The sequence below is a fragment of the Osmia bicornis genome, chromosome 4 (genome assembly GCF_907164935.1).
Source record: "Osmia bicornis bicornis chromosome 4, iOsmBic2.1, whole genome shotgun sequence".
In the NCBI taxonomy this organism is placed as follows: Eukaryota; Metazoa; Arthropoda; class Insecta; order Hymenoptera; family Megachilidae; genus Osmia; species Osmia bicornis.
In genome coordinates, this window is record NC_060219.1 from 8,214,569 (window position 1) to 8,240,620 (window position 26,052).

The following is a 26,052-nucleotide window of genomic DNA, read 5'->3' on the forward strand; positions in this document are numbered from 1 at the left end:
TGAACCACGATACAAGTTCCACATGTGTGTGTGTGGTTAGGATGTGGGATTTGTATCGTTTATTAACAATCTTAACTTACTATAACATTACAAAATACTTATCAAGAATAAATTGAAAAATTTTTACATTAGATAATTCAATAGAATACGAAAATGAAATGTAATACTTTAGCATAATGTTCACTATTATTTGTCAGTCGATTTCAGCAAAAAGGTATGATTTTATTAGAGTGTGAAAGTTGAATTGAACTCGGGTGTCGGAGGCGTCCCGGGACGTTCTCTCTAGGTGTAGGCATTTTTGCACCCGGGTGGTTGTATGAGAACCGTGGAGTGAATTTTTGTGAGAATGATTTTTGCCCTTTTTTAAATATAGCGATAGGCAGGCAGGTAGTTTACTTCTGGTGTGATTGAGTTTAGTTTATAAGTAGGCAGGGCCAGAGCAAGCTTTCATGTTTCTCTTCGTATTCTCCTCTAATACGTGAGAAGCTTGTATCTGGGGTTGGGAAACCAAAAATCAAGAGAAAAGATGAAAATGCAATTTAATTAATTTATCAATTAATTAATTTAGCATTCTCTCTTGATTTTTTCAAGGCCAAGCCTTATTAGTTTGTAAGTCGTAGTCGTGGTACTAGACCCGATTACAAAAATGAAGTATTAAAGTGAAAGTGCAGTGAAGTGAAGTGAAATTAAAAAGTGTTTGTGCTTGGACATTTGCAAAAATTGTGCAGGTATGCGAGTAGCGATTCAAAGGATCGTTACTCGTTTACGTGTTACGTTTTTACAAATGTCTGAGCAAACGTAATATTTTCGCGAGTGATTTTTGTGGGGCTATTGCCGAAGAAAGAAGAGGCTATACGCTGAAGAGCCCCGGCAAAATTTGCCCAGAAGAGGGGAACTACTAATGGCTCTCCATCTTCGGATGGACAGTCATTCTGTCACTATGCTCGCTAATTTGTTTTTTCATTTTTTAGTTTTTTTTTTTGTATGATCCTATTGTACATATCGTCGAGAACATATTGAACTCGAAATTTTATGAGTTCAATAGCCAGCTCGTTGAATGGTTAACTCGCGATTTTATTTCCCCTATTTCTTTTTTCTTTATTACTTTATTGAAATAAATTATTCTTTTCTTATTGATTTGCCCATCTATTATATTTCATGTTCTCGTTTTAAATAGGTTCAATTTATTTAAAACATCGCCTTGATGAGTTCTCATTTTATTATATATCTCTGAGATTGTAATGGTAATTATATTTTCTGTTCTCTGCATTTTTCATTTCAATTGTAATCGAAATTATGATGATAATTATATTTTCTATTTCAACATTTTATTGTTGAATTGTTATTTTGTTAATTGTTACTGAAATTATGATGTTAATTATATTTTCTATTTCAGCATTTTATTGTTGAATTATTATTTTGTTTGTTTTGGGGGGTTTTGTGATTTTAGGCAGGTCACTATTTTATTTCAGGAAATTATTCTCCTCGTGTATATAATAATCATCTTTTCTATTACAGCATTTTATTGTTCAATTGTTATTTTGTTAATTGTTACTGCAATTATGATGTTAATTATATTTTCTATTTCAGCATTTTATTGTTGAAAGTTTTATGTTGTTTGTTTTGAGGGGTTTTGTGATTTTAGGGTGGTCACTATTTTATTTCAGGAAATTATTCTCCTCATGTATATAATAATCATCTTTTCTATTACAGCATTTTATTGTTCAATTGTTATTTTGTTAATTGTTACTGAAATTATGATGTTAATTATATTTTCTATTTCAGCATTTTATTGTTGAAAGTTTTATGTTGTTTGTTTTGAGGGGTTTTGTGATTTTAGGGCGGTCACTATTTTATTTCAGGAAATTATTCTCCTCATGTATATAATAATCATCTTTTCTATTACAGCATTTTATTGTTCAATTGTTATTTTGTTAATTGTTACTGAAATTATGATGTTAATTATATTTTCTATTTCAGCATTTTATTGTTGAAAGTTTTATGTTGTTTGTTTTGAGGGGTTTTGTGATTTTAGGGTGGTCACTATTTTATTTCAGGAAATTATTCTCCTCATGTATATAATAATCATCTTTTCTATTACAGCATTTTGTTGTTCAATTGTTATTTTGTTAATTGTTACTGAAATTATGATGTTAATTATATTTTCTATTTCAGTATTTTATTGTTAAATTATTATTATTTTCTGAATTGTTTCTGATATTAGAATGTTAATTTTATTTTCTATTTCAAGATTGTATTGTTTAAATTTTTATTTTATGTTGTATGTTTTGAATGGTTTCACGTTCTTACGATTTTAGGGTGGGTCACTAACGTAGCCACCTCCATGTGGTGTGACCTGGTAATTGATATCGTTTTCTAAAGATAACTTTTAGAAAGCAATATCAAGCTGAGAGCTACGATAAAAAGTTTTATATATTTTTTAATTGGGAAACAATAGTTTAAATTCAGAAAAGTATTTTCGGGATTGCAATATTACCATATAGAACGTATAACTATAGTAATTTTATAGTTCCTGAAAAAGGAACTTGTATGATTTTTGACTTATTACAAATGACTAATTACCTCCTTCTTTTCGAAGTCGGTTAAAAATAAAATAAAAAGAAAATCACAAAATATGGAATTTAGAAAGAACGAAGTTGTTTGATACGCAATGGTAGAAAGAAATCAACCCTGGCGAAGTTAGATGTGGTAGATGCTCTTCTGAGCAGCAGGATTGAATCTAATATATTGATGTTTCCTTGTGAAAATCATAAACTTGATATAATTTCATATATTGTGCACTATTATTTAGAAATAAGATTATCAGAACATTGTAAAAAATTAAATGATGATAAAAAAAAACAATCAACATGTGAAAAAAGTATCGAAATATTATAGAACCTAAAAATATAAATAAAGATATATTTTATCGCAGCTCCAACATAAACATGCCCCAGCCAATCTGATTGAAGAGCCATCTACAACTTTTTCGTCACTAATTACACAGGTGGAAGCTCAAGTCGGATCGGCCTGTCCTCGAGTGAAGGGGAAGGTGTCTCCAGTGGACTCTCCACCATTGGGTATGACAGTGGAGCCAGCAGGCATTATGCCTAGTTTACAAGAAATACTTTTTTATTCGTGTTTTTCAAATAAAATTTTCTGAAATAAATAGTCGCTAAGCGAATCGGTTCGTTAATTAACCAATAAAATGAATATTGAGCTCGATTCAAAAGTCGGTTGTCAAAATAATTAATTATGCTTAGTTGCTTATTGTTATATGATTATTATACGGACTGTGGTCTCTGCATGCAGACTTAATCTCATCTGGAAGTGTCTGAGACTTCCTAAAATCCTGATCCTTCGAGAACAAAAATATGTTCAGTCTTGTAACAAGTTACTATCGCATCACAACCATAGGCCAGTATTTAGAGTCGCAATTTATTTCTAAGCTGGTTTCATGCTTAAGACATTGGCTAGATTCACAGTCGCCGAATAAGCAACGTCTTAAGCTTAGAAACGCGCAGGTTGGAAGATGGTGGGAGAACGCAGCGAGCTCTCCGCCAATCACTTTCCACTTCCTCTGGATGTATTGCCAATCAGAGCGACAATGCGCAGAAAAGAACGCAAACTGGTCTTTTCGCAGTTATGGACTCTCGTGACATCAATTATAAGTCTATCTATACTTGCGTACTCCGTGAAAATTGAAGATAACAAAAAATAGTGGACATAAAACATTAATAATAATCATATAAGGGTGGTTAAAACATTTCAATGAATTTAAAATATTGAGTGTAAAGTAGCTTCCTCTTCTTTTGTAGTATATGTAACATTTTGGTTCCAAAAACAGACCAGTCATATTAAAGATGATTTGGAAATACCATTTAATATTATCAATAATTTAAATATTAATTGTGAAAGGTCTATTTCTAAAAATTCATGGAACACATACTCAATAGACAACCGTACTAATGTTTTGTATAATGCAACAATGATGTTCACGGCAGAACTTCATAACTTGATGGAGATTATCCTTAAGTATTGTTGGTTCTCACTACTTAAAAATATGTATTTCATGCAATTCCTGAAAAGGTAAAATCATCGAACGTATCAAGAAGAAACGTAATATAATCGCTAGCGTGCAAAAAGAACAGATCATTGTTATTAACAGATTTGTTAAACCTGTAAGATTATATTAAAGTGTGCGGCACCGTGGCTTTAGAACTTCCGGCGGAACAACATTATCGCAGATGATCACGTGATCGAAGATCGACTTCTTCGTTTGTGGCCACGAGGTTTTGTGGTGAAAATTAAGTTTACTGGGTGGAAAAGGCTGTATATTTTTGTATTTATACAAAAATGCCCTCCAGCAATCCTTTGCCACCCAAAGAAAATGCCTTGTTTAAACGAATTCTGGTGAGTAACATGCAATCAAAATACTCTGTTTTGGACCCCACTCTCCGGCTAATAGGAGTATTCATCATGCTGTAATGATGGAGCATTCTTTGAAAAATTGCAAAAAATTCACTGGCAACCATAGATCAAATAAATTTTACAAACGTTATCAATTAACCCCCGATGTCTTATATGGTTTTTCTAATTATCCATAATGCTACCTAGTTCAAGTACTCTGAAACGTATTTATGTTTTTTTTTACAGAGATGTTACGAACACAAACAATATAAAAATGGGATAAAGTTTGCAAAGCAAATTTTATCAAACCCGAAATTTAGCGAACATGGCGAGACCTTGGCAATGAAAGGTCTGACTCTAAACTGCTTAGGTCGCAAGGAAGAAGCATATGATCATGTACGGCGTGGTCTCAGGAATGATTTGCAGTCTCATGTTTGTTGGCACGTTTATGGACTTTTACAACGCTCGGATAAGAAATATGATGAAGCTATCAAGTGTTATAGAAATGCCCTTAAATGGGACAAAGATAACATTCAAATTCTTAGGGACTTATCGTTGCTTCAAATTCAAATGAGAGATCTGGATGGCTACAAAGTAAGTGATTAACATAAGCAATTCAATTTCTGTTTATCTTCTTATACCATTCATAATAACATTTACATTGATATGTTACAAATTTATGTCAGTAACCTCATTTCTATCGAATAGTAATTGTGTAATTTGTTACTATGTATATACGTTGAAGTACATAAATAATATTGCATAATGTTACAAATACTGAATAAATAGCTTCAAATTATATAATGTATAAACAAAAATTAATTAAAAATGGATCCATATTATGTTTCATAAATTGAATATTTCTGTTTATGCGTTACATGCCATTAATTAAATATTATGTTACTAACAATATGTATATTTTTTGCAGGACACAAGATATCAATTGTTTATGTTACGTCCTACACAACGTGCTTCATGGATTGGTTTTGCTATTTCATATCATTTATTAAAAGACTATGAAATGGCACTTAAAATTTTAGATACATTTAGGAATTCTCCAATGGTATGCATTTTATTGTTAAATATGTATTCTTGTGTTGAAAAAATTTATACTAACATACTTATAAAATGTACAGATCTGTTATGATTATGAACACAGTGAATTGTTGTTGTATGAAAACATGGTTATCCAAGAATCAGGAGAATGTGAACAAGCATTGAAACATCTCGATAAATATAGTGATCAAATTTGTGATAAAGTTACTGTGAAAGAAACATATGGTGAGTTAAAGGTTTTCTTCTTTATAAAATGTTAAATGCCTAATTTAATTCTTTCTAATTGTGTGTTTTGTCAGGTAAATTAAGATTACAGTTAAAACAATATGCAGCAGCAGCACAAGTTTATAAGGAGCTTTTAAATATAAATCCTGAAAATACAACATACTATGCTAGGCTAGCAGAGGCTGAGAGACATACTAAACCTGATGAAACATTAGCTATGCTCCAAAGATACGAGGAACTGTTTCCTAGAGCGCTAGCGCCACGACGCTTACAACTAAATTGTGCTGTAGGAGATGAATTTAAAACATTAGTTGATCGGTACTTACGAAGAGGTACGATTCGCGATTCCATCGTGAATTTTTTTTTAACATTGCGCTGTATTATTCTATACATTTTTAACAGAATGTTAGGTGGTGAAGTAAAAATGTAAATAATTTTACTTGCGTCGCAGGTCTTCATAAAGGTGTACCACCTTTGTTTGTAAACCTTCGTTCCCTCTATAGCGATCAACCGAAAGTTGATATTATACAGTCTTTAGTTTTGGAATACAAGGAAGCGTTGAAGGTTCACGGACATTTTAGCGATCAAGAAAGAGATAATCCACGCGAGCCAGCTTCGGCATTATTGTGGACTTATTATTATTTAGCACAACATTACGATCATCTTGGACTTACAGAAAAAGCACTGAATGAAATCGATGCTGCCATAGAACATACTCCTACACTTATAGAACTTTTCGTTACCAAAGGACGCATTTATAAGGTTAGTTCTATTTAAATATAAATTTTATTGTAAATTTCTCATTAAAATTCTCTCAATAATACGTATACGTTTGACGATTGTTAGCATGCCGGCGATGTCCAAGAGGCTTATAAATGGTTGGACGAAGCACAAGGATTAGACACTGCAGATCGATATATTAATTCCAAATGTGCCAAGTACATGTTGCGCGCAAACCTTATTAAAGAAGCTGAAGAGACTTGTGGAAAGTTCACTAGAGAAGGAGTCTTAGCCATGGAAAACCTAAACGAAATGCAGTGCATGTGGATTCAGACAGAAGCAGCTAATGCTTATAAACGTCTTGGAAAATATGGGGAGGCATTGAAGAAGTGTCATGAAGTTGATAGGGTAATTATTCTATTCCGTATTTATAGTATCTGAAGATTTACAGCACCGTGCTAACAACCATATTTTATCGGTTACAGCACTTTTCCGAAATCATAGAAGATCAGTTTGACTTTCATACGTATTGTATGAGAAAGATGACCTTGCGATCATACGTGGGTCTCTTAAGGTTAGAAGATGTGCTACGATCTCATCCGTTCTACTTTAAGGCAGCGCAATGTGCAATCGAAGTGTATTTACGGCTGTTCGACGATCCTCTACCCGATCCAACGCAAACCCAAGAAATCGACACCGGTAAGTCTGCATTTGTAACATATCCTATCCTCTATTTTTATCAAATGATTTTTAACTATCTTTCGAGTTATATTTAACGCATTTATACGCGGTATAACGTTAACCCTTTCGCTACGGCAGACTTGCTCGCGAATGCGCTGTGCCAGTACGGAGTAACCCTAACGCAGACGCGCTTAAAAAATAAAAATAACAAAATAATAATCTCGTAATATAAAATAAAATAGAAATTAAATACAAGAAATCGGCAACTATAGAAATAACAATGTAATAATATTCTGCTCTCCCAAAGTTAAAAATGAACGCGAAATTCACCGTCTAGTGGGACGGGTGACTAAAGTCGCCGTCAGTGCACAGCGAGCGTCAAACGTTAGTAGCGAAAGGGTGAAATTAGCAACTGTTCGCTATACGTAGTTCCTACAAAGAGATTCACAAGACTTCTCTCCAAGTTTCTTTATTTTCAAAATATTTATTTTCAAACTTAAATAATCGCAAGTCATATATTTGTTGAAAACATCTATCTTTTACATTCTAATTTTAACTCTACGATAATAATACCATCAATTAAATAACGTTACATATAGTTACGTCATGTTACATATAAAATTGTTCGCACACGTATTTACAGTTTCTTGAATGATTTCGCAACGAACGTATAAAATATCATGCGGGAATGAACATAAAATACTTGAATAACGTTTTATGAAAGAAAGAAAGACGTATTTTGCGCTCTACGATTGATTTCTTAACGCAATAATCGCAAACTATATACACGGTACGTGTTTACTTCGTTCATTAATCACAGACAACGGGCGAGTACGCGACGATCGTTCGCTCGTTGAACAATCGCGTACCTTTGGTCGCACGCGAGCATCGTGTATCGCATCTGTATCAATCTATAACAAGCGGGAGAGTTAAGTCGCATAAATTAAGCATCCGATACAGTGAAATAAGGCGTCGATAGTCATCTACATTCTAAAGTCGTGGCGTATATTATTTACACGTAAATATTATAATAAATACATCCTATAAACGGTAGGTCGCGATTCGTGTGCTTGCGACACGAAATTTCGATCGTGCATTCCCCGACGATTTATTATTATGGCATCGCACCTAATCCAGCCAATGCTATCAGACATTGGCCGGCCACCGTCGACGTCTCAGCAGTCTCGTTCCCCTCGATTTCGAGTATAGGTGTCTGCCGTTCTGTTCCGGCCTCTGCGTGATCGCCTGAGGCGTTAGGAAATAAAAGTGTCCACCATCGCCTGGCAATCTGTACGCGAAGTAGGCCTTTGCTTGCTTTTCCTCTTGGCTGTCCCGCACCGGCAGTGGATCGATGAATTCCGCGTCCGGATTGATAGTAGGTCGCGGATCGCGATAGTTCACTTTGATATCGTCCGCCAGGGATATCGGTAGCTGCTCATATGGCTCGTCGATCTCCTCTGGTGACTCCACGATAGGCACATAATTCGTGGACGCATCGTTCCTGGTATTCACCAGTTGTTGAGGGGGATAAGCACGGATTGACGCGAAAGGTTGATCCTCTCTACCGGCCAATCTGTAGTTCGGTGGTTGTTGACTGGGATCTATCACCGCGATGAATTCGCTGTCCGGTTCGATAGGGGGAAGGGGTTGCCTGTAATTGACGAGAATATCATCCTTGAGGGAATACGGTCTCTGCGATTGATCACCGTAATGTACTTTCACGTTGGGTGTCTTATAGATTGGTGCTTCGGCAGTGTTGTAATTGTTCTCCACGTAAGTGTTCGTATTGTAATCCGGACGTTCCGTGACACTGTTCGATTTCGGGTATATGGGCGTGGTGCTCGGTAAGTTCTTATGGGCTATCTTCTTGCCGAACATCGTGAAGTATTCTTTCGTTACTTCGTCCAGGAACTTGTCGTCTTGTTGAGTGTAATAAACGTGATGAGGATTCGGCGTTGTACTGATCAGCGAATGACTGGTCGGCGTGTATATCGGTTGTTGAGATTTGTACGGTACGCTTTCTGGTCTGACCCGTTTCTCGACCACCGATTCATCCTGTTGATAATCATTTCGATGATCATCGTAGCCGATCTTGCTCACTTTAACGTTTGGATATTCTTCGTAGGTATTGGTTTGCTGGCGGTGCTGTTGGTACCTGCTTCTCTGATGATCGCCGCGCTTCGAGTAATCAGCTGCCTCGAAGCTGTACTGATAGATCGGCTTCGGTTTCGTCTCTTGCCTGTAATAGGTCTGCGGCGGCTTAGCAGTGGTGTAATAAGGTTGCACCGGCACGGCTGGACGAGCGGATATCGTCTGATAATAGAGAGGCGCGTGATCAGGTAACATACGTTGACCCTGAGTTCTGGCCGAGCCACTCGTTTCATAGTTGGACGATGTTCGCGTGACTGTCGAGTCGGTGTAGCGAACGGGACCAGAGTTTTTCACCAGCGAACCGATAAATTTAATACTGTAGTCCTTCGAGGTTTCTTGCGACGGAATTGTCTCTACGCTATAGTATTGTTTCTTCTTGTCTTCCAAACGTGGCCTGGTTACCGTCTCGTAGAACGGCGATTCCGTTGTTGTTTTGTAATAGAACGAAGACGGATTGGCGGTGGTGCCGATCGGTTCGTCGTTCGATTCTTCGTAAAAGTAGTAGGATGCTTGGCTATTAGATCGTACCGGAGTGTCTGTAGTAACGATATTCTTTACTGTGGCTGGCGTTACCTCCACTGGTCTTTCCAAGGTGGATTGCGTCGTCGTGGCATAGTAAGCCAGTATAGGATTCGTTTTACTCACCAATCCTGGCCATGCTTGTTTCTTTTCTTGAACGTTCTCTTGATTGGTCACTTGATTCTCTATCGCAGGACTGACGCTGTAAAGCTCAGCGTTATCAAGGGTCGTAGGTTTATCCGACTTTGGTGTCGTCACCTCTATATAAAGCTTAGTTTTCATTCTGGGCGTAGAAGCGTCCGTTAAATTCTTATACGACGTCCTACCGTACCCTTTGGTATTGGTCGTCAAACTGATCGACGATCTCGATTTAGTGGTTGGCACGGTGGTTGTACTCTTGAACTGCTTCGTGGTTAGTTTTCTTGGTGGCAAGTAAGTAGGCCTGGGTCTTGGGGAAGTTGTGGTTCCTGGACGCTTCGTGTACTTCTTCGTAGTAGATTTCTTATCCTCGAGAGGGGAAAAGAAATCGGGCGGAGGTGGGAGGATGATACCTGGGACCAGAGGACCAGGTGGCACCGCGGTGGTGTTGTCTTGTTGGTACTGAAAGCTGTACGGCGGTGGATAATAAATCGACTGATCCTCTTCGTCGTAATCCGACAGATTAACAGGCGGTGGTACAAACACCGCGCCTGGTGGTATCGCGTGATAGAACGGTGGAAAATTTCCTGGTGGCAGAGATTCTGGCTTTTCTTCGTTCGAACTCGCGTTCTTCTGGTCGGACGTCAGGATCGTTCCGTTGGATATAACGGCGAAGAGCGGACCATCTTCTGGTAACAATCCTTTCGTAAGCAACGGGTCTTTCTTGTTGTCGACCGACCCGTTAACGATATCCTTGGTACCGTTCGTCCCGATGATCTGTACGGGACCACCCTCCGTGAGCTGTACCGGAAAGGGCGGCGGTATCTTCGGCCTCGATGGTATCTTGACCTGTCTTCTCGGAGCTTTGTAATTGTCGATCGGTGGCCAAGTCTGTCCGTCCTTTTGCGTGCTCTCGTGGCCAGGAAATTTCCCTCCTCTCAACACGAGCACGTGGTTCTCTGCCAACCAGATATCATCTTCGTCGAGACCACCAAGATTTTTAATCGTATCCTTTGGTACTTCTGGATTGCCCAGATAACTGATGATACCGGGTCGTTTCGGTTGCTTTTCATAAATTTCATCCTGTATCAAACCGTACTTCCCCTCTTTCACTTGCTGCGACAGCGTTTTTTTCTCGTCGTCATCGTCCTTTCGATTAGGCTTTCCCTCCTTGCCGTTTCCGGCTGACGACAGAAGAATCCCGTCGTCCCAGAACGTCTCATCATTCTCATGCTTCGCGTCCGCTCTCAGGTGTCCTCCGATCAGTCTGTGCGTCACTTTCCTTCCGGGTTCCGTAGTTATCTCGTTGTACCTGTTGGTCGACGATTTGAAACTCCGGCCCGTCGGCGTATGATGCGTTTTGTTTGGCCGATGACTAGATTCCTCGACACCGACGTGCCTCCTTTCCCTGTTCGACAAGGGTGACGACGATGCGACGATTGATACGCATGTCGCTAACGCTGCTGCAATTAGCAGGAGATTCTGAACTCGAATTCTTTTCTGCATCGTCTGAAACAGAAATGAAAATTTTTCCTTACTTCTCCTTCTTTTACGTTACGATCATTTTCGATAATGTCGTTCGATTCAGTGTCATAATTCTTCAACGCGACCTTTTAGTTAGAAAACGAACCGACTTGTGCCGAGTACATAAGGAAAGTATAAGTTTATTTGTACGCTGCGGAGGTGTTTCCGTTCCACGGGAGTAACTTTGCTTTCCCCATTGAAACAACATTTTCTCAACTATTGCATGGAAATAGTAATTCTTATTCTTAAACAGACTTGTCTCAGGTCTACGGCATTTCGTATCCTAATCACGAATGTCCGATTGACTTTTTTCTTAATTTAAACGATAAAATCAGCCGAATGGTATCGAGGATTTGTCAAGGTTTTCGGGTACAGGCGAATTTTACGAATTCGCCAATTCCATTGACGCGAATCGCAATAGTACGGGAATGCGGGAGCCGAAGGGGGCCACGCCTTTCCCTCGTGAACAGTCGGTGAACGGTCGACAAACGTTCACGGGTCACTGGAGTACCACAACTCGTAATGATTTGTTGTAACCGAGTAACAAACCTAAGCTCACGTTTCTGCATTCTAATATCTCGCGGAAGCAACGCGAACTTCCAATAACCCGATACCCTGATTCCGACAATAGTTCCAATTTATCGCTTCGCTGTTCTTGCTTTTAAGAAAATCGACGAATAAATCAAAGTTAACGCTTTGGACGTCACTGTTGGCACGATATATCTACTTCCATCACTTGTCGGGATTGTGAAAAATTCTGCGAAAATGAATGAAAAATAGCCACTGGAAAGAATTTAATTACCAGACACATTAATCACACGGCGAGTCTATCAAAGAAGTACCTTTCTCCCTAGTTTCCGTGATGCTCGTGATTCTAAACGATAATCGTTCACCAGGCAATTTTCCTGTTGGTCATTCAATTGCTATAATTGAACCGCAATAATATGCTCCTTCCGCGAATCGTCGAGCGCGCAGCAAAAGAGTTTCAGCGCGAGTACTCGCGATTTCCTTGCACGAGTCGCTTTTCAATCACCGAAAGACTCGTATCAAGATCAACGAATTCCGTTCCGTGTATATCGAGAGTATATTTCGCATCGTTTAACGGTTACCAGTTCGAACGATAGTTCCATCGAACGTCAACAACGCTGTCGATAACATTTAATCGAATCCAAAGTTCCAAGGATCGTTTAATCGAATCCGAGTTCCGTGGTTTCGAATTCCCTTATTATCGAGCAAGTTTCCACGTGTTTTGCTTTCACCACGTCGGAAAAGATGACTTTGAACGTGTCCATCAGTTGGTAGCACGTTGCGAATTAAGTCGAGTCGATTTAAAACGCATCAGCTGTTCATCCTTCAAGCGTCAGCTGTTCGTCTTCCGCGAAACTCATTTCCGCTCGCGTAGAATGCATCTCGCGTCGACGCGTTTCACCCTCGAGGCACGATTGCACAGCTTTTTCCTCGAGATCATGCGTCGAACGGTTGTCCCAATTTAACAGACACTCGCAGATATTCATTAGAAAACCGGTTGATCGTGTCGCGACGGAGTTAAAATGGCGAGCACAGCCGTTCTTACCGGCATGGTACACGTGACTGGCCGGTTTTCATCACCTTTCTAGGTGCACCAGCTCCTTCAAGGACGTTCGTTCGGAAAGGTGGAGCCATTTCCCAAGCGGCAATGTCCAATTGAGAAAGGAGGAAGTGGTCACTGACTAACGTTCGTGCCATTAACGCGATCGCGATTCTGTTTCGTTTTTCTCACCCACGCGCGGAGTTGGATGATTTGGAAAAAAGTGTGAATTAGGATTGGCGCGAAGATCGAACGAATTCGCACCCTTTTTTTCCGCGAACACCCTTGTTGCCACGGATCGTTCGTTTCCACGTTCGCCGATTGTTCGATACGATCGACTACTATCTCTTGTAACTTTGTCGAACGAAAAAACGATTTCGACACTTGGGCTTTCACTTTCGTGCGCATTGTCCCTTGTACTATTTACTCGATTAGGGATTTGAATAACAAAGTGCGGTCGAACCGGCTTGAACTTTCTTTCCTCCTATCTTTTTGATATTCTTTCCTTTGACACAGGTCTTTCGGATCTTTCCATTTCGAGAATGTAACACGGTGGTCTTTTTCTTGTAAGTGGAAAATCATTTACAAGAAACTTGAATGTAATTCGCCACGTGGGTAAGCATAGCAATTGAATTCTTCCACGTGTTTTTTCAAATATTTGTCATAAATTCTGAATTTCTCGCGATACAAAACGTGCTAAGATTGCGCTAATGTCAACAATACGTGTCTTTTCAAACTTTCTTGTACACCATTTCGAATTTAGCAACGGTCTAAAAACAGAACGCCAATGAAAACGGTAAGAGTTTCGAAAGAATTACGATTGAACATTCAGATAAAACATGTTGAAAGAATGATCTGGTTTATTTCCATCTCGGTGTGGCCAGGGATTAAACATCCTTCGCTCTATTTTTACGTTCGGGAAGGGCAGCCTCTGAGCAGATCGCGTGAGTTCTTAGATCATTTTCTTTCGGGGTATCAAAAATGAAGAGCTTCTTCTATTTCAGCTCGATACATACTCTTGGAATACTTTCGTGTACGTAACCACTTAACGATGCCGAGATTTCATTTGCCACGCTCGAAACGCGATGAATGGTTCGGCGCACGCGACGTTCTTCAAATGTACACCATCACGCGGTGTCATTAAGAACGCGTTAAGAAGGCCATGAACCGTAAATTAACGGCAACGGTAATCAAATTCGCTAAACGGCAACCACGATCAATCAGTTCTTCAGTAGCATCGCCACGTGTGGCCTTGAATGCAGGACATCCTTCTCGTTCCACATTTGCAACGAAACGGCATCGAACTGGCTAATCGATTGCTAACAGAAAAAATATTGATCTATTAACCGAATATCGTTGATTTCATTAGCTCGATCGAATTAGGTTTCCAGTAATACACAAGAGTGTTTCATGCAAGACTCCGGCCGTTATCCAATTGAGTTTACGCTTTCAGCTACTTTCCTTTTTGTTTCGCGTTGTGCTCGGTGAACAGCATTAATTCCTTAACGCCGTGCTAATCCCTTCGAGCAACTTTCGGTGCGTCATTCTTTTACCTATGCTTCCTGTGTTATGACAGCGTACGAGTTCTCTGTTGTCCAGTCTTGATTTGACGGAGTTAATCGAATCTCCGATGGCGGACCATGGCGAGAACCCCAATTTCTATTTCATTTGTATTTCATATTATTTCTATCTTCTATATTTTACACCGCATCTTTAAAAATTGAAATTAATACAGTTAATACACTCCTGTACGTTTGGATCACGTTTAGTCCAGGTTCCGCTGTTAACCCTTTCAGTGCTATAGGCGCCTAGTAAAACGCGTCTAGTAATTAAGTACTCGAGTAATATCAGACGATGAACACGTGCAATTTTCAGCGTTGGAAGATGTAAAATAATAGAGTACTCCGTGTATAGATGAGCCACTCGTCGGAAGCATTTAGCACCGAAAGGGTTAACACCTCGCATTCGACTGACGCACTTCGCACGCCGAACTAGACCTGATCATGTAAAATTTCAACAATTCTCAAATTTTCAATCTGCCGGGTAATTTGCAACCTCGCGTTTACGTAACGAACCGGTGAAAGCTGAAACCAGCACAGCGTTCTGCTTATCTTTGTCGCGACGTTTAAAAGTACACTCCAGGTTATCTGTTTCCCTCGTAGAGAAGTTCGAGCGCTTTACATAAGGAAAGTGTCATATTGAATTTCGGCGGATGTCTATATGTATGTATGTTTAAGAACGTTTATTCCTTTGATTTTAAAGAAGTTCTTTATATTGTCTTAACTCTTCGAGTGCAGAAGATGTCTTTCTCGAAGGAGGTAGCCATTTATTTGCGAAAGGCGTATGTACGCTTATTAAGCCTGGTTAATTTGCCATAACAGGGTATTCATTTCTCTTCCGTTCACAATCTCTGTATAAATCTTTCGCTGTCGAATTCACTTCGTTTCATTGAATACCTACCCGATGTAACTACTTTCTTTCTGTATTTCTATTTTACTATCGTTATTATTCAATTTTACATAATCACTCTTTCAGTATCAGTTTCTATAAATATCTTATAATTTTGTTAATTTTATTCTAGTTCGGTTCTTTCTTGTTTGCTCTATTAGATTGATCTATTACCGAACATATTACGTATTACATAGCAGTAGATAATTATTATTCTAATAACAGGTTATCGTACCACAGAATATTTCATTTTGAATTCTTCACTTTTGAAGATATTATTCGTAAAACCGTAACTTCAGTGGTACGTCTCAATGACCAGCAAAGTGGATATCGTGGCATTTAGAGTAGGTTCACTTTTAATCAAGGTACTGCACGTTTCCGATTCGAAAACGTGAAGTAAAACTGTTCGACTTTCTAAAGTAAAAAGTTAAATTCAATTCCAGTTTCCTAATTAACCCGTTACTCTTGAGTCGATTAATAAATAGTACTGTATGTCGGTCATTTACTTTCGAATGATCGTTTCGTACAAAGAGATATTTATACAAAATTTCACCGATCATTTGCCGTATCGAATGAAATTGAAGATTTGCAAAATGAAGTCTACCCGACACCAGCTCACCGTGTCAAGGTGTCGTGCATTTTAACTGGACCACTCATCGTTGTCAAAATGATTGGTAATTCTGCGAAATATCGAGGCGAAGGAGGTTCGATTATCATCGATGAGGTTGCTCGGAGGAGACGAGTAATTGCGACCATAGTGGAACACCTTGGCATTGACCGGCTTGCTCTGCAAGGTAACTCGCTTGCATAATATGCTCGTCTCGTTCATCCCGACACTCTTGCTGGATTATTCTCCTTTTCTTAGCCGTGGCTCCTTTAACGGTAGTACACGACGTGGTTGTTGTTTGTTTCAACGTAATAAACGAGACTGGTGACTCATAATAATATTCAAATCTACGCGATTCTCAGCGAGATATGCTCGAATTTTTATTGCAATTCTAACTAGGCGCAATAAAATTTTATACCTACGATTCGGTATAATAATATTTTGAAGCTTTTTTTTCTATGCTATTTGCATATCCTGTTGCACGGATGCTTTCGAATGTGCAGACTCATCTTGGGTCGCACACGTCATTAAAGAAAAATAACTCCTCGACAAGATCGGATTAAGATTTCTGGGGCCTGGAACTATCAAACCTTCGACGGCTTTTTTAATTAATAAATTTTGAAATTTATTCAAATTTAAAGAAAAGGGACAACAGTAATAAAAATTTCATTCAATATTTTTTTATATAATAAATGAAAGGCTTAAAAGAGGACCCTCTGGAAAGTTGGACCTGGGGCTGTAGCCTCCCAAAGAACTGCCCTTGACTCGGCGCTGTTTCTCGATCGATCTTGCATGCATAATTGGGACAACAATGTTATTTTATTAAAGACATTCCGAGATTTATTATGCAGAAGCATCAAAACATATATGGCGGGTGTATCTGATCGAATACCGGTTTACATTTTTATCGCGACTTTAAAAGCAACACTGGTCAGACAAGGTTAACGGCCCAATTTTTTCATTGCACGAGCATCATCTTATTTTGTTTCCATTTTTCCTTATATTTATTGTTGCAAACAAATGAAGTTTTTTCACCGCGGCAAGGATATGCAGATTTCTTCTACCTTGAGTCTCTTTTTTTTCTGAATTCTTACGATGATTCGCTTCGATGAGGATCGAATCGAAGAAACTAATACAGTATGGACCATGACTGCTGATACAACCGGTTGCAACATCCATTTTGACCCACCCTCTATATCTGTACTCCAAAGTTCGCTGTTAATCACTGGTCACGCTTCTCTTAGACATTGAACTACTCGCTACGAAACTATGAATCTTTCAGGCATAATACAATAATTAGCACAATAAATACAGTCTTGCTAATTTCATCAGCGCGTTCACGGACGATATTTCCCTACCTGTTTGCTCATTCGTTCTCGTTCGTGGTAAAACGCTTAACAAAAGCGATGTATTTAAGAAGAAGGATGACTTTTCGTCATTCCTCGGCATCAGAAAGATGTTCGTTTTAGGTAAAAATCGATCCCAAGGATTCCAATTAACCGTTGTCTTCCAATTAGTCAGCGATCAGTGATTTTCAAACGTTTAATAAACCTCGATTCGATCAAGGTCTCTTTTTCTGCGATAGCTGCGCAATGGAAACTCGATTCATTATGGAATGTAGAACTGCGTTGGTGGTTTCGTATTAAGATTCTTTGTACCATCGATTTCTTTTTCAAAGAGACGAACCATGAATTTTTTAAAGAAAAAATTACATTAAGATTGGGCCTCTCCCCATGGTCCGCCGTTTGAGGGTTAATTATAGTCCAAGCACCGTGGGTGTACGTTTCGTGAAAGTTCGCCTATACGCGCTGATAACAGTGAAACACGATGAATCATAGCCAGCTGATGATAATTATGAACATACCGAACCATGTACATTCTTTTCCGTTCCGTTTCCGTTTCGTATACGTGCACATTCCCACGGTTTGCTCTCGACCCTGCCGAGATTGTTGCATATCGTGGCTGCTCGCGCTTTTGATAGACACAATTAAGGACCGTCGCGGCTGGACGAGAGGGAAAGCTGAACGCGACGAAGGTTGTGCCAAGGTCCGTGCTTCGTATTTTTACTCGTCGTTCCTCTCTTCTCTTCCCTCGATCCCAATTATCCCGGATCGCAATAAGAATTTATCGCGGACGCGATACTCCGCGGTCGTTAGTCGTTAATTTATTCACGGACCCATGTTTTATTTCGAGCGTTTCTTATCAGCTCGCGTCGATTAGCTACGCGCGTGGAATTTCTCTAAAACGACACAGTCTCCTAACAGTGTGGCCTGCTTCCTCTACGTCGCTGTTTTCTTCCAGGGAAGCCTAGAAAGAGCAACATTTCAAATCGGGCCAGAATCTAGCCAGAAATTTTACGCGGTTGGGAAACTAGTTCGACCCTGTTCTCGATGATAAACAGTTTAAACCGCAAAACAGACACGGTTTAACGTCGGCCTGGACGTCGTGCCACTTTCTCTGCGCTCGGTTATGACTTTTTTCGTCTGTCAACGGAAAGAGCGATATTGCGTAAGTTGATAAGTAGTTGCGGTTCCGGTGCTCCGATCAACTCGATCCTCTCCGTTCAAGACGTATAAGAGGAATATTAGAATGTTCTTGGAGAACTATCCGATTGCAGTATTTTCCACTGATGATAACTGGAAGGTGTACACGAGAAAAGTTGAATTTCTAGATCATAATTTACCTTGTTCGCGTATCTTAGAATCGCTGAAACAAGGACGCCGTTGCTCAACTGGTTGTCGGGAGAGTTGATAGTGGCAGTAATCGCGAAACTGGCACAATCGTTTGTCACAATTTCATTTAATTGCTCGACGATCGACGTGGCATCGCTTGACACGTTTAATTCGAGGATATCGAAAGAGAACGAGCGCTCATTTGCATCCATCGTTTGCACCCTCCGATCGTACACAATTTCAGCTTAAGCATTGACCATGGACAGATTATCGCCTTTATTATACAACACTTTACATTTTGATTTCGAGTTATGTGCGATTAACATACGAGTTGGCGAATTTTTCACGCGAAAGGTTGAAAATAATTAAACACCGAAATTGTTACAAATGTATATACCTTCGGTGTTTTATGGAAAATTATGGAGAACATTGAAATTTTTATTTTTAACAGCTTGTCTGACACACATTTGAATTCTCTGAAATTATCATAAAAGTTAAACAGGATTGCTTCAGGGAATAAAATAAAGCGTTTCTTCGGTGCAATAAATAACGTATCGCAAGTTGCACAAGTAAAAATCGCAAGATTTATACCAGAATCTTGCATAGGAATTCGCTGAGGTATTATCTGGGTCTCGAGAACTCGGAAATCTCGATAACATTTCCCATCGCGACAGGTTTCAAAAATAAAACGACTCGCGCGTTTTCCCTCTCGTTTTTCATTAATTGCGCTCGTATCAAAGTGAAAGTGTGAATAGAAAGCACAGTGATTTTAGCCGCGTTAATGACAAACCCAAGGATAATTAAGCGAATAATAAATAATGGTCCACACACGCGTCGATCTGCCGGAAATCTAAACTTTCGCGAAACGTGGAACTGACCGGATACTATTGAACAAACGACACCCGTGAGAACGCGACGATCATTGACAGTAGAATGACTTGTTTTTATTTCGATCGTTGCACATAGATTTTCATGACGAACGAGTTCGAGTCCTTTTTCCGTCTAAGGTCCAGGGAAATGTTTCCCCTCCATGTTATCTGCCCTCTTTCATCGTACAGTAATAATCTACATCCCGTCTGTGCCAGTTTTAAACATTTCTCGGAAGCATCGCGCGTGGAACAATTTTCAGTCATCGCTTATTATTAGTTTCGGTTAAACTTGGATTCCAAGGACGTAAAATTATTGCCCTTTAGTAGTTGGTGACACGTAGAATCCAAAAATATAGGTCGCAGGTTCAAACGTTATGGGTATGTAAAGTTTCGCGTTTTTAGGATATTTTACACGTTACTTTGACGCCATGTTGATTCCATCTATCATTTGATTGACCCGCATAGATTAGCATTCAGGGTGTATGAGAACTTACGTATCAGTATCACCAACTTCATATTTTAATGAAGGCCCTTTGAAAGAAATTATTTCAACAATATTATGATTTCACGAAAGCATTAAATATATAGCCTAGCCTAACCTAATACGTGTGAAACAATTTCAAATGGAACATTCGATTTATCCCGCCAAAATGGCCGCTGAATGCTCATCTATGCGGGCCAATACGAAACTTTACATACCCATAACTTTTAAACCGCTAATTTCCTAAAGCTACGACCTATATTTTTGGATTCTACGGGTCGAAAATTATTAACTTATAAATAAAGAATGTAATCATTTTACGCCCTTTGGAGTCCAAGTTCAGCCTTAGTTTCGGTTTACGCGGTACTTTTACAGGGTTAGGAATTTTCTTAATGGAAGAAAAACTTCTTGGACAACTTAATACATCGTCGATCGGTGAAAGCATCATAACGATCTGAAATAACTTTGTTCGCGCTCGTGTTAATCGATCATTCATTATTCGAGTCTTTCGATCCGGTTTTCATCTATGATTACACGTTCGATCGCGGAGGCTATCGAGTGCCTTCGTTCCACCGACACGATTTTTTATCACCTCGATTGAAAACAGTTGTTGCGCGATCGATCGAGAAAAAGTGGGAAAAAAATTCGATTCGATAAATATTCATAGCGGAAAACGCAAGGACTCTCGATCCTTTGCCTTCCCTCGATAATTGTCCGCGGCACGTGAACCGCTACGCGACGATGATTCACGAGAAGCTATGCCGATACCGGTGTCCGTTATATAAATTTCCTGACAAGCCATGAAAAGCGTGAATCGAAAACGATTGAAGTACCAGGAAACGGATGTACGTCAATGTTTCTCCGTTACCTTTTTTTTTTGTCTTATTCCACTTCTTCAGCATTCATCCACGTGCAAATATACACGTTGAATTCTTTCAATTGATATCGCCAGTGTAAACATCGTATTCTTATGTGATTCGGTTATAAAACAAGTTTACGTCAGTGATAAAACGGATTCCACTTTCTTCATACTGAAATAGTTCGCGACGAATTCGAAGAAATATTCAGACGTAAGAGGATTCTATTTCTTATATTCGTATAGGTCACACTTAACTTAGAATTCTTTGTTTTTATTACATTTTTCCCGAGTTGCACCGATTGACACTGAACGTGGAATTCAAAGGAAAAACCTAGCACCTAACCCTGACCTAACCGGCTCCATTCCTCGACCGCGATTCGCGCTAAACGTGGAATTCAAATGAAAAAATGAAACTCACGATATTCTAAGTATCCGTCCACTCGTGCCCGTCTTGTTTCTCCGTGTTAATACGCGGCCTGTTACTCTGCGATCTGAAGAATGTACGCGATTCAAGCACATGTATCCTCGTTCCGGTAGAGTCTTTCCGTTCGATCCGCGCCACGATTCGGGCACCGTTTTCACCGAGACAAGTTCATAACACGCGAAAGCAAAATCGTGCTCGCTATCCGCTCACTGCACTTGGACGACGATGAGCAAACGAGTAGCCTCGCGGTCCGCGTGACCGCAGATCTTTTATATCGGTGGATCCTACTGGCCCTGCGCCAGTGTCCCACTCTCTGACACATACGCACGCACACACATGCACCGTATACGAACGACACAACGTCAGAATCTGGAGGATGGATGCGACAAACGTCGAGCGGCTCCGGTACGAGCAGCGTGTACAGCGAGCACCGAAAGCGAATACCCAACCGTGTGTGTCGCGAGGTTCACTTACGACTGCCGTACCGAATGATCGTGTTGTTCCGTTTGCACGCCTCTTTCACCCTTCCTTTTTCCGCCCTCCCTCTTCGACCGAGACGGAATCGGTCACCGCGATCGCTGGAAAATCGCCCGCGATTCCCACCTCCGCCTGCATCGACCTGCTTCGACCTGCTTCGTCGATCCTATTCTCTTATCGGCGAACTCCATTCGATCCAGCTGATTTCCTTCCTCGAGATTCCTGGAGAAATTCCATTTCGCGATTCGTCCCGGTCTTTAACCCTCTCGTTACAAGCATTTCTACTGGAAAATGCTTCCGGACGTTTCTATATTAACGAATTGAATAGTCGAAAGAGAAAAGTTAAATTTCATCCAAACGAAAATAGAATTCAACATATCCGCGCACGTGCTTGCAGTTATCCGAATAAAAACGTAAATGATGTAATGATACTATAATCGCGTTCGTGGTAGACGGAAATGGATGTGGAAAAACCTGCTTTTTACTAACCAACGGTGACTATATAAAAAAGGTATTCGCAACAGGTCTTCTTCATGGTCCGCGCTCGTATCGTTGGATCTCGGAAGATTTTTACTCACGATTGGAAATGACCCTGTATTACATCGATGACAAAAACTTTGTCTTATAATTTGCTACTGTTACACAATGGACTCGGGTAGCGCGAGGATTAACGCGTCGATGATCTCGCGAACGGATTATCCAGGAGTATCGTGTCTGTTAAATCATTGGACACTTCGCACGTAGGTTTATTAGTTGCTTGACAAGCGATCTTGTCAACGCGTGCCCGCTGAAACGTAGTAATGAGCACGGAAACAGAAACGTCGGGCCCGTGAATAATCGTGTCGCTCAAGAATCACCTTGCGTGAACGCGAGTCGCGTGTTAATTGACGTGACCGCTAATCTCGGTTAATAATTGTCGCCTGTTTATCATTGTTTCTTTTCATAATAGTACCAACTTTATGTAGGTCGAGAATCTTTGGAAATTTTAGGCTCAGCTCGGTCTTTTTAAATGAAACTGCATTCTTTTTTTTTAAAGGTAAAAGTTTGTGTCACGGAAAACGCCACGCAGGCGCCATTCTTTGTATATGACATCTTGCGATGCATTCTCTGACAAAACGGGCTAAATATCCGTCGGACGTACGCGCAAAAATATTTTTACCGATTCTTGTCACGTGCAACGAACACGAACGTGCGCGGAAGTTTGGCCCACTTGCCGAAACTGCGTTCAAGAAATTTTATAACCATCCTTACGATCGTGCTAAGCGAAACTCCAAGAAATATCAATATATTTCTTCGGGATGTCGGTTCCTTTTTCATCGAACTCCAGTTTCGAGTTCTTTAAGAAAACGTGTTTTTAATATTGTATGTTCTTTTATGGTTGCAGTATGGAATAGGAGAAAGAGGAGAAAGTTTAATTATTTTCAAGAAATTTTGTCACGATTTTCATCTTGTTTTTAATAAAACGGACGTAGATATACTCTTTTATTCTATGTGAAAGTTGTCACGGTACACTCGTTTAGTCGTACAAGAAATATAAATTTCAATTAATTGTAATTATATTGAAGTAAAAAATTGAGTATCTTAAATACGTGTTATTATACGTACGTATTTTCCATTGTAACTGAAGTAAATTGCACATGGCGCAGAAATATTTCAAAGAATTTTGATTCATAAATACCATCTCGAGGGCTTTGATTGTCACATCACATCGCTGTAATAGATCTACCTGTTCCACCTGTTTATCTCGTATTATATAAAAGAACAGAGATTCTCATTAACGACACGCAATCATTTTACTCGCGTGTGGGTCATTCGGACGATGCATTCCTTGAGTGGTCAAATTTTCATTACCAAGTATTAGCGCTTGAAGCTTAACCTTTGAACGCCGGGCCATGAAGAGAGCTCTAATTTTAATTTAACTTTGTATTTCACGTTATTATCATTTTCTAAATTTTATTCTTCCAAAGTAGAAAATCTTTTCGATTAAAAATCATACGTTTAACTTTATCCTTGTATATATTTTGTAAGATTGGGTCTCGATTGACCCAGGCTCCACTGTTTAAGGGTTAATACTAATTTTCCTCCTGATAAATCCACATAAACGACACGTGTCACCGTGTTCACCCGTTGCGTCCGTCCAAATAAGAAGCAATCTTTCAGAGTCCATATCGACCCGATCCAACGTGGGTTACCCGAAATCTTCCGCTCTATTCGCGGATCTCGTTGTATTATTAACGATCCCCGATCTTCATCTCACGACCATATTTAGCCGAACGCGACCGCGATCCGTTGGTTCGCCGACGATGACCTCTCGAATCAGAAGCATCCGTTGTGCGATCCTTTTCGTCACATCCCATATATCGGCGACGACACAGTATTCTGGGTCTCTGACGACACCGTCGAGCCACGAGCTGTGACGGATGACCGTGTGACGCACGTCCTGAACCAGCAGAAACAACCGGGCTGCAACGATCAGAAGGTATTTTTAAGGCTTGATCGTTCATTCACGTTTTTCCCAGGAACGTCCTGAGTCACAGTTCGCTCTAAGGACGTCCCGGGAACGCTCTGTGTCTCGCTATCCCCGCGAAATCAACGATAACCCGAATGGACGGATGCCATGCGTGTTTATTCCGAATGGTTGTCTAGCATGGTTGACTCAGCGAACGAGATTCCTGGTGCCATCAAGGTCGACGATGGTCACACGACCTTGGTGTTATCGATTCTTAGGCGCCATCCACTGGTCAGCCGAATAGTTGGACACTTGCCTTGCGGCAAGGTTAGTTCTTTGGCACTGAAGAACGTTCGATGACTGTACTTTCGAATGACATCGGTGATTAGTTGATTTTCAACTCGATGAAATTACTTGCATAGGTGTGAAAAGTGATTAGGGTGAATCAGAAGTTAGTACATTTCCTAGCTCGCTAATTGCAATTATTGCAGATGCTTGATGCATCTCGATTTTCAGACGGGAAATTAATCTTTCACGCGAATAATCCATCGCTTCCTGATTTTCTTCGCTCGTCTAAATAACAGAGGGGAAACTCGAGAAATTTTCCTCGCTATATAATTCCATGAGAAACAACGGTGCACCTTTGCCTTGAGAGTTGTACAGATAATTCTCTCATTAACACGCCCTCGTGCAGCGTTCAATTTGACGATAATAAACGTCAGACAACGCGTGGCTGCCACGGCCGTGATTTAAACACGAACTTCTAACAAAGAGACGCAATAAATTTTCAATCCTTGTCGTACAAGGTCTTAATTGAACTTGTCTCTTATTTCTTTCATATTTTTTCCCAACGACCATTGTCATCGAATATAAAATACCGGCGTGTTTTCCCGCAATTTTGCACGAAAGCGAGGATGCAGTTTCTCACAGACCTTATCGCGTCGCATCTTGAGAACCGGGTCGAGCCGATTAAATTCAAGATCACGGCGAAAAAGTTGTTCCTTTTACTGGTCGATGTCACGGCCCTTGTATCCTGTCGACTTGAAAAGATGAGATAACCTTTAAAGGGCCGACGTGTTTTCTTCGAAATTATGTACATTTTTTACCAAAAATTTATGTACGTATGACACGTGCGTCGTAAACAAAGTTCACATGCAGCCTCGGGGCCATTAAAGCGGCCCTGCAGGCCCTTAAAGATGCAAGAGAGATTGAATGTTTCTGAAGAATTTTGGTCGCTAATAAAACGCGCGATAATAAAATGTTAATAATAAAAATGATTCTTTTCTACTCGAGAAATGACGGGATTAATGGGTCATCCGTGTCATCTTGCTTCCGTGTTCGCTTTCTGTTGCCATTATGGAACGTAGAAATTCGGGAAGAAACTCTTGTCTTTTGTGAAACATTGCGCTGTTGTATTGTTGAACGTGAATCTGACCAGAATGAAGATCATCAGTTGCATGCTCTTCCTTGGTATTCTCTGCTCGTTTCAGTGACTTCAACGCCGGCTCAGGAAATGCTCCGAGTTCGTTTGCTTTTTTTGTGACAATACAATAATTGCATCTTAACAGTTTGACTGTGGTAAAATGCAATAATTTTGTTAATTTTATATATCGTCGATATTTAATTTAATAATAGTGCTTACTAGTTGTTAAAGGTAAAAGCTTTTCAACGCTACTTCTGTGGATATAGATCGTTTAAGATAACTATCAGCTGTTGAATGATGCAAAATTGATGGTTCGTTAGGCTGTAATTAGAAGCAATCTATTTAAGTTTGT

At 39.8% G+C, this 26,052-nt stretch overlaps 2 protein-coding genes across 3 annotated transcripts in view; one reads left to right on the top strand and one right to left on the bottom strand.

Annotated features, from left to right (window-relative positions):
* Nucleotides 1-4,065: 4,065 nt before the first annotated feature.
* The window catches only part of LOC114873275 (N-alpha-acetyltransferase 15, NatA auxiliary subunit), a 32,042-nt gene continuing 10,055 nt past the window's right edge, over nucleotides 4,066-26,052 (top strand). Inside the window, exons 1-8 of the mRNA XM_029181443.2 lie at nucleotides 4,066-4,413; nucleotides 4,657-5,004; nucleotides 5,339-5,473; nucleotides 5,547-5,691; nucleotides 5,766-6,023; nucleotides 6,143-6,453; nucleotides 6,538-6,819; nucleotides 6,897-7,110. Coding sequence (XP_029037276.1) covers nucleotides 4,357-4,413; nucleotides 4,657-5,004; nucleotides 5,339-5,473; nucleotides 5,547-5,691; nucleotides 5,766-6,023; nucleotides 6,143-6,453; nucleotides 6,538-6,819; nucleotides 6,897-7,110 — 1,750 coding nt within the window. The 5' untranslated portion in view covers nucleotides 4,066-4,356. The remainder of the gene's footprint in view (nucleotides 4,414-4,656; nucleotides 5,005-5,338; nucleotides 5,474-5,546; nucleotides 5,692-5,765; nucleotides 6,024-6,142; nucleotides 6,454-6,537; nucleotides 6,820-6,896; nucleotides 7,111-26,052) is intronic.
* Nucleotides 7,546-21,859, bottom strand: LOC114873274. Of its 2 annotated transcripts, none has more exons than XM_029181442.2 (2): nucleotides 21,346-21,859; nucleotides 7,546-11,409 (listed from the first exon to the last, which is right to left on the bottom strand). In XM_029181442.2, the coding sequence occupies exon 2, from the start codon at nucleotides 11,404-11,406 to the stop codon at nucleotides 8,239-8,241; it is 3,168 nt and encodes a 1,055-aa protein (XP_029037275.2). In that variant the 5' UTR covers nucleotides 11,407-11,409; nucleotides 21,346-21,859; the 3' UTR covers nucleotides 7,546-8,238. The 2 variants fall into 2 exon arrangements, with proteins under 2 accessions (XP_029037275.2, XP_046141283.1); XM_046285327.1 differs by lacking the exon at nucleotides 21,346-21,859 and adding an exon at nucleotides 12,267-12,400.

What these genes read in the sequence shown, in the direction of transcription:
- LOC114873274 (XM_029181442.2), bottom strand. Translation starts at nt 11,406, where the DNA reads ATGCAGAAAAGAATTCGAGTTCAGAATCTCCTGCTAATTGCAGCAGCG.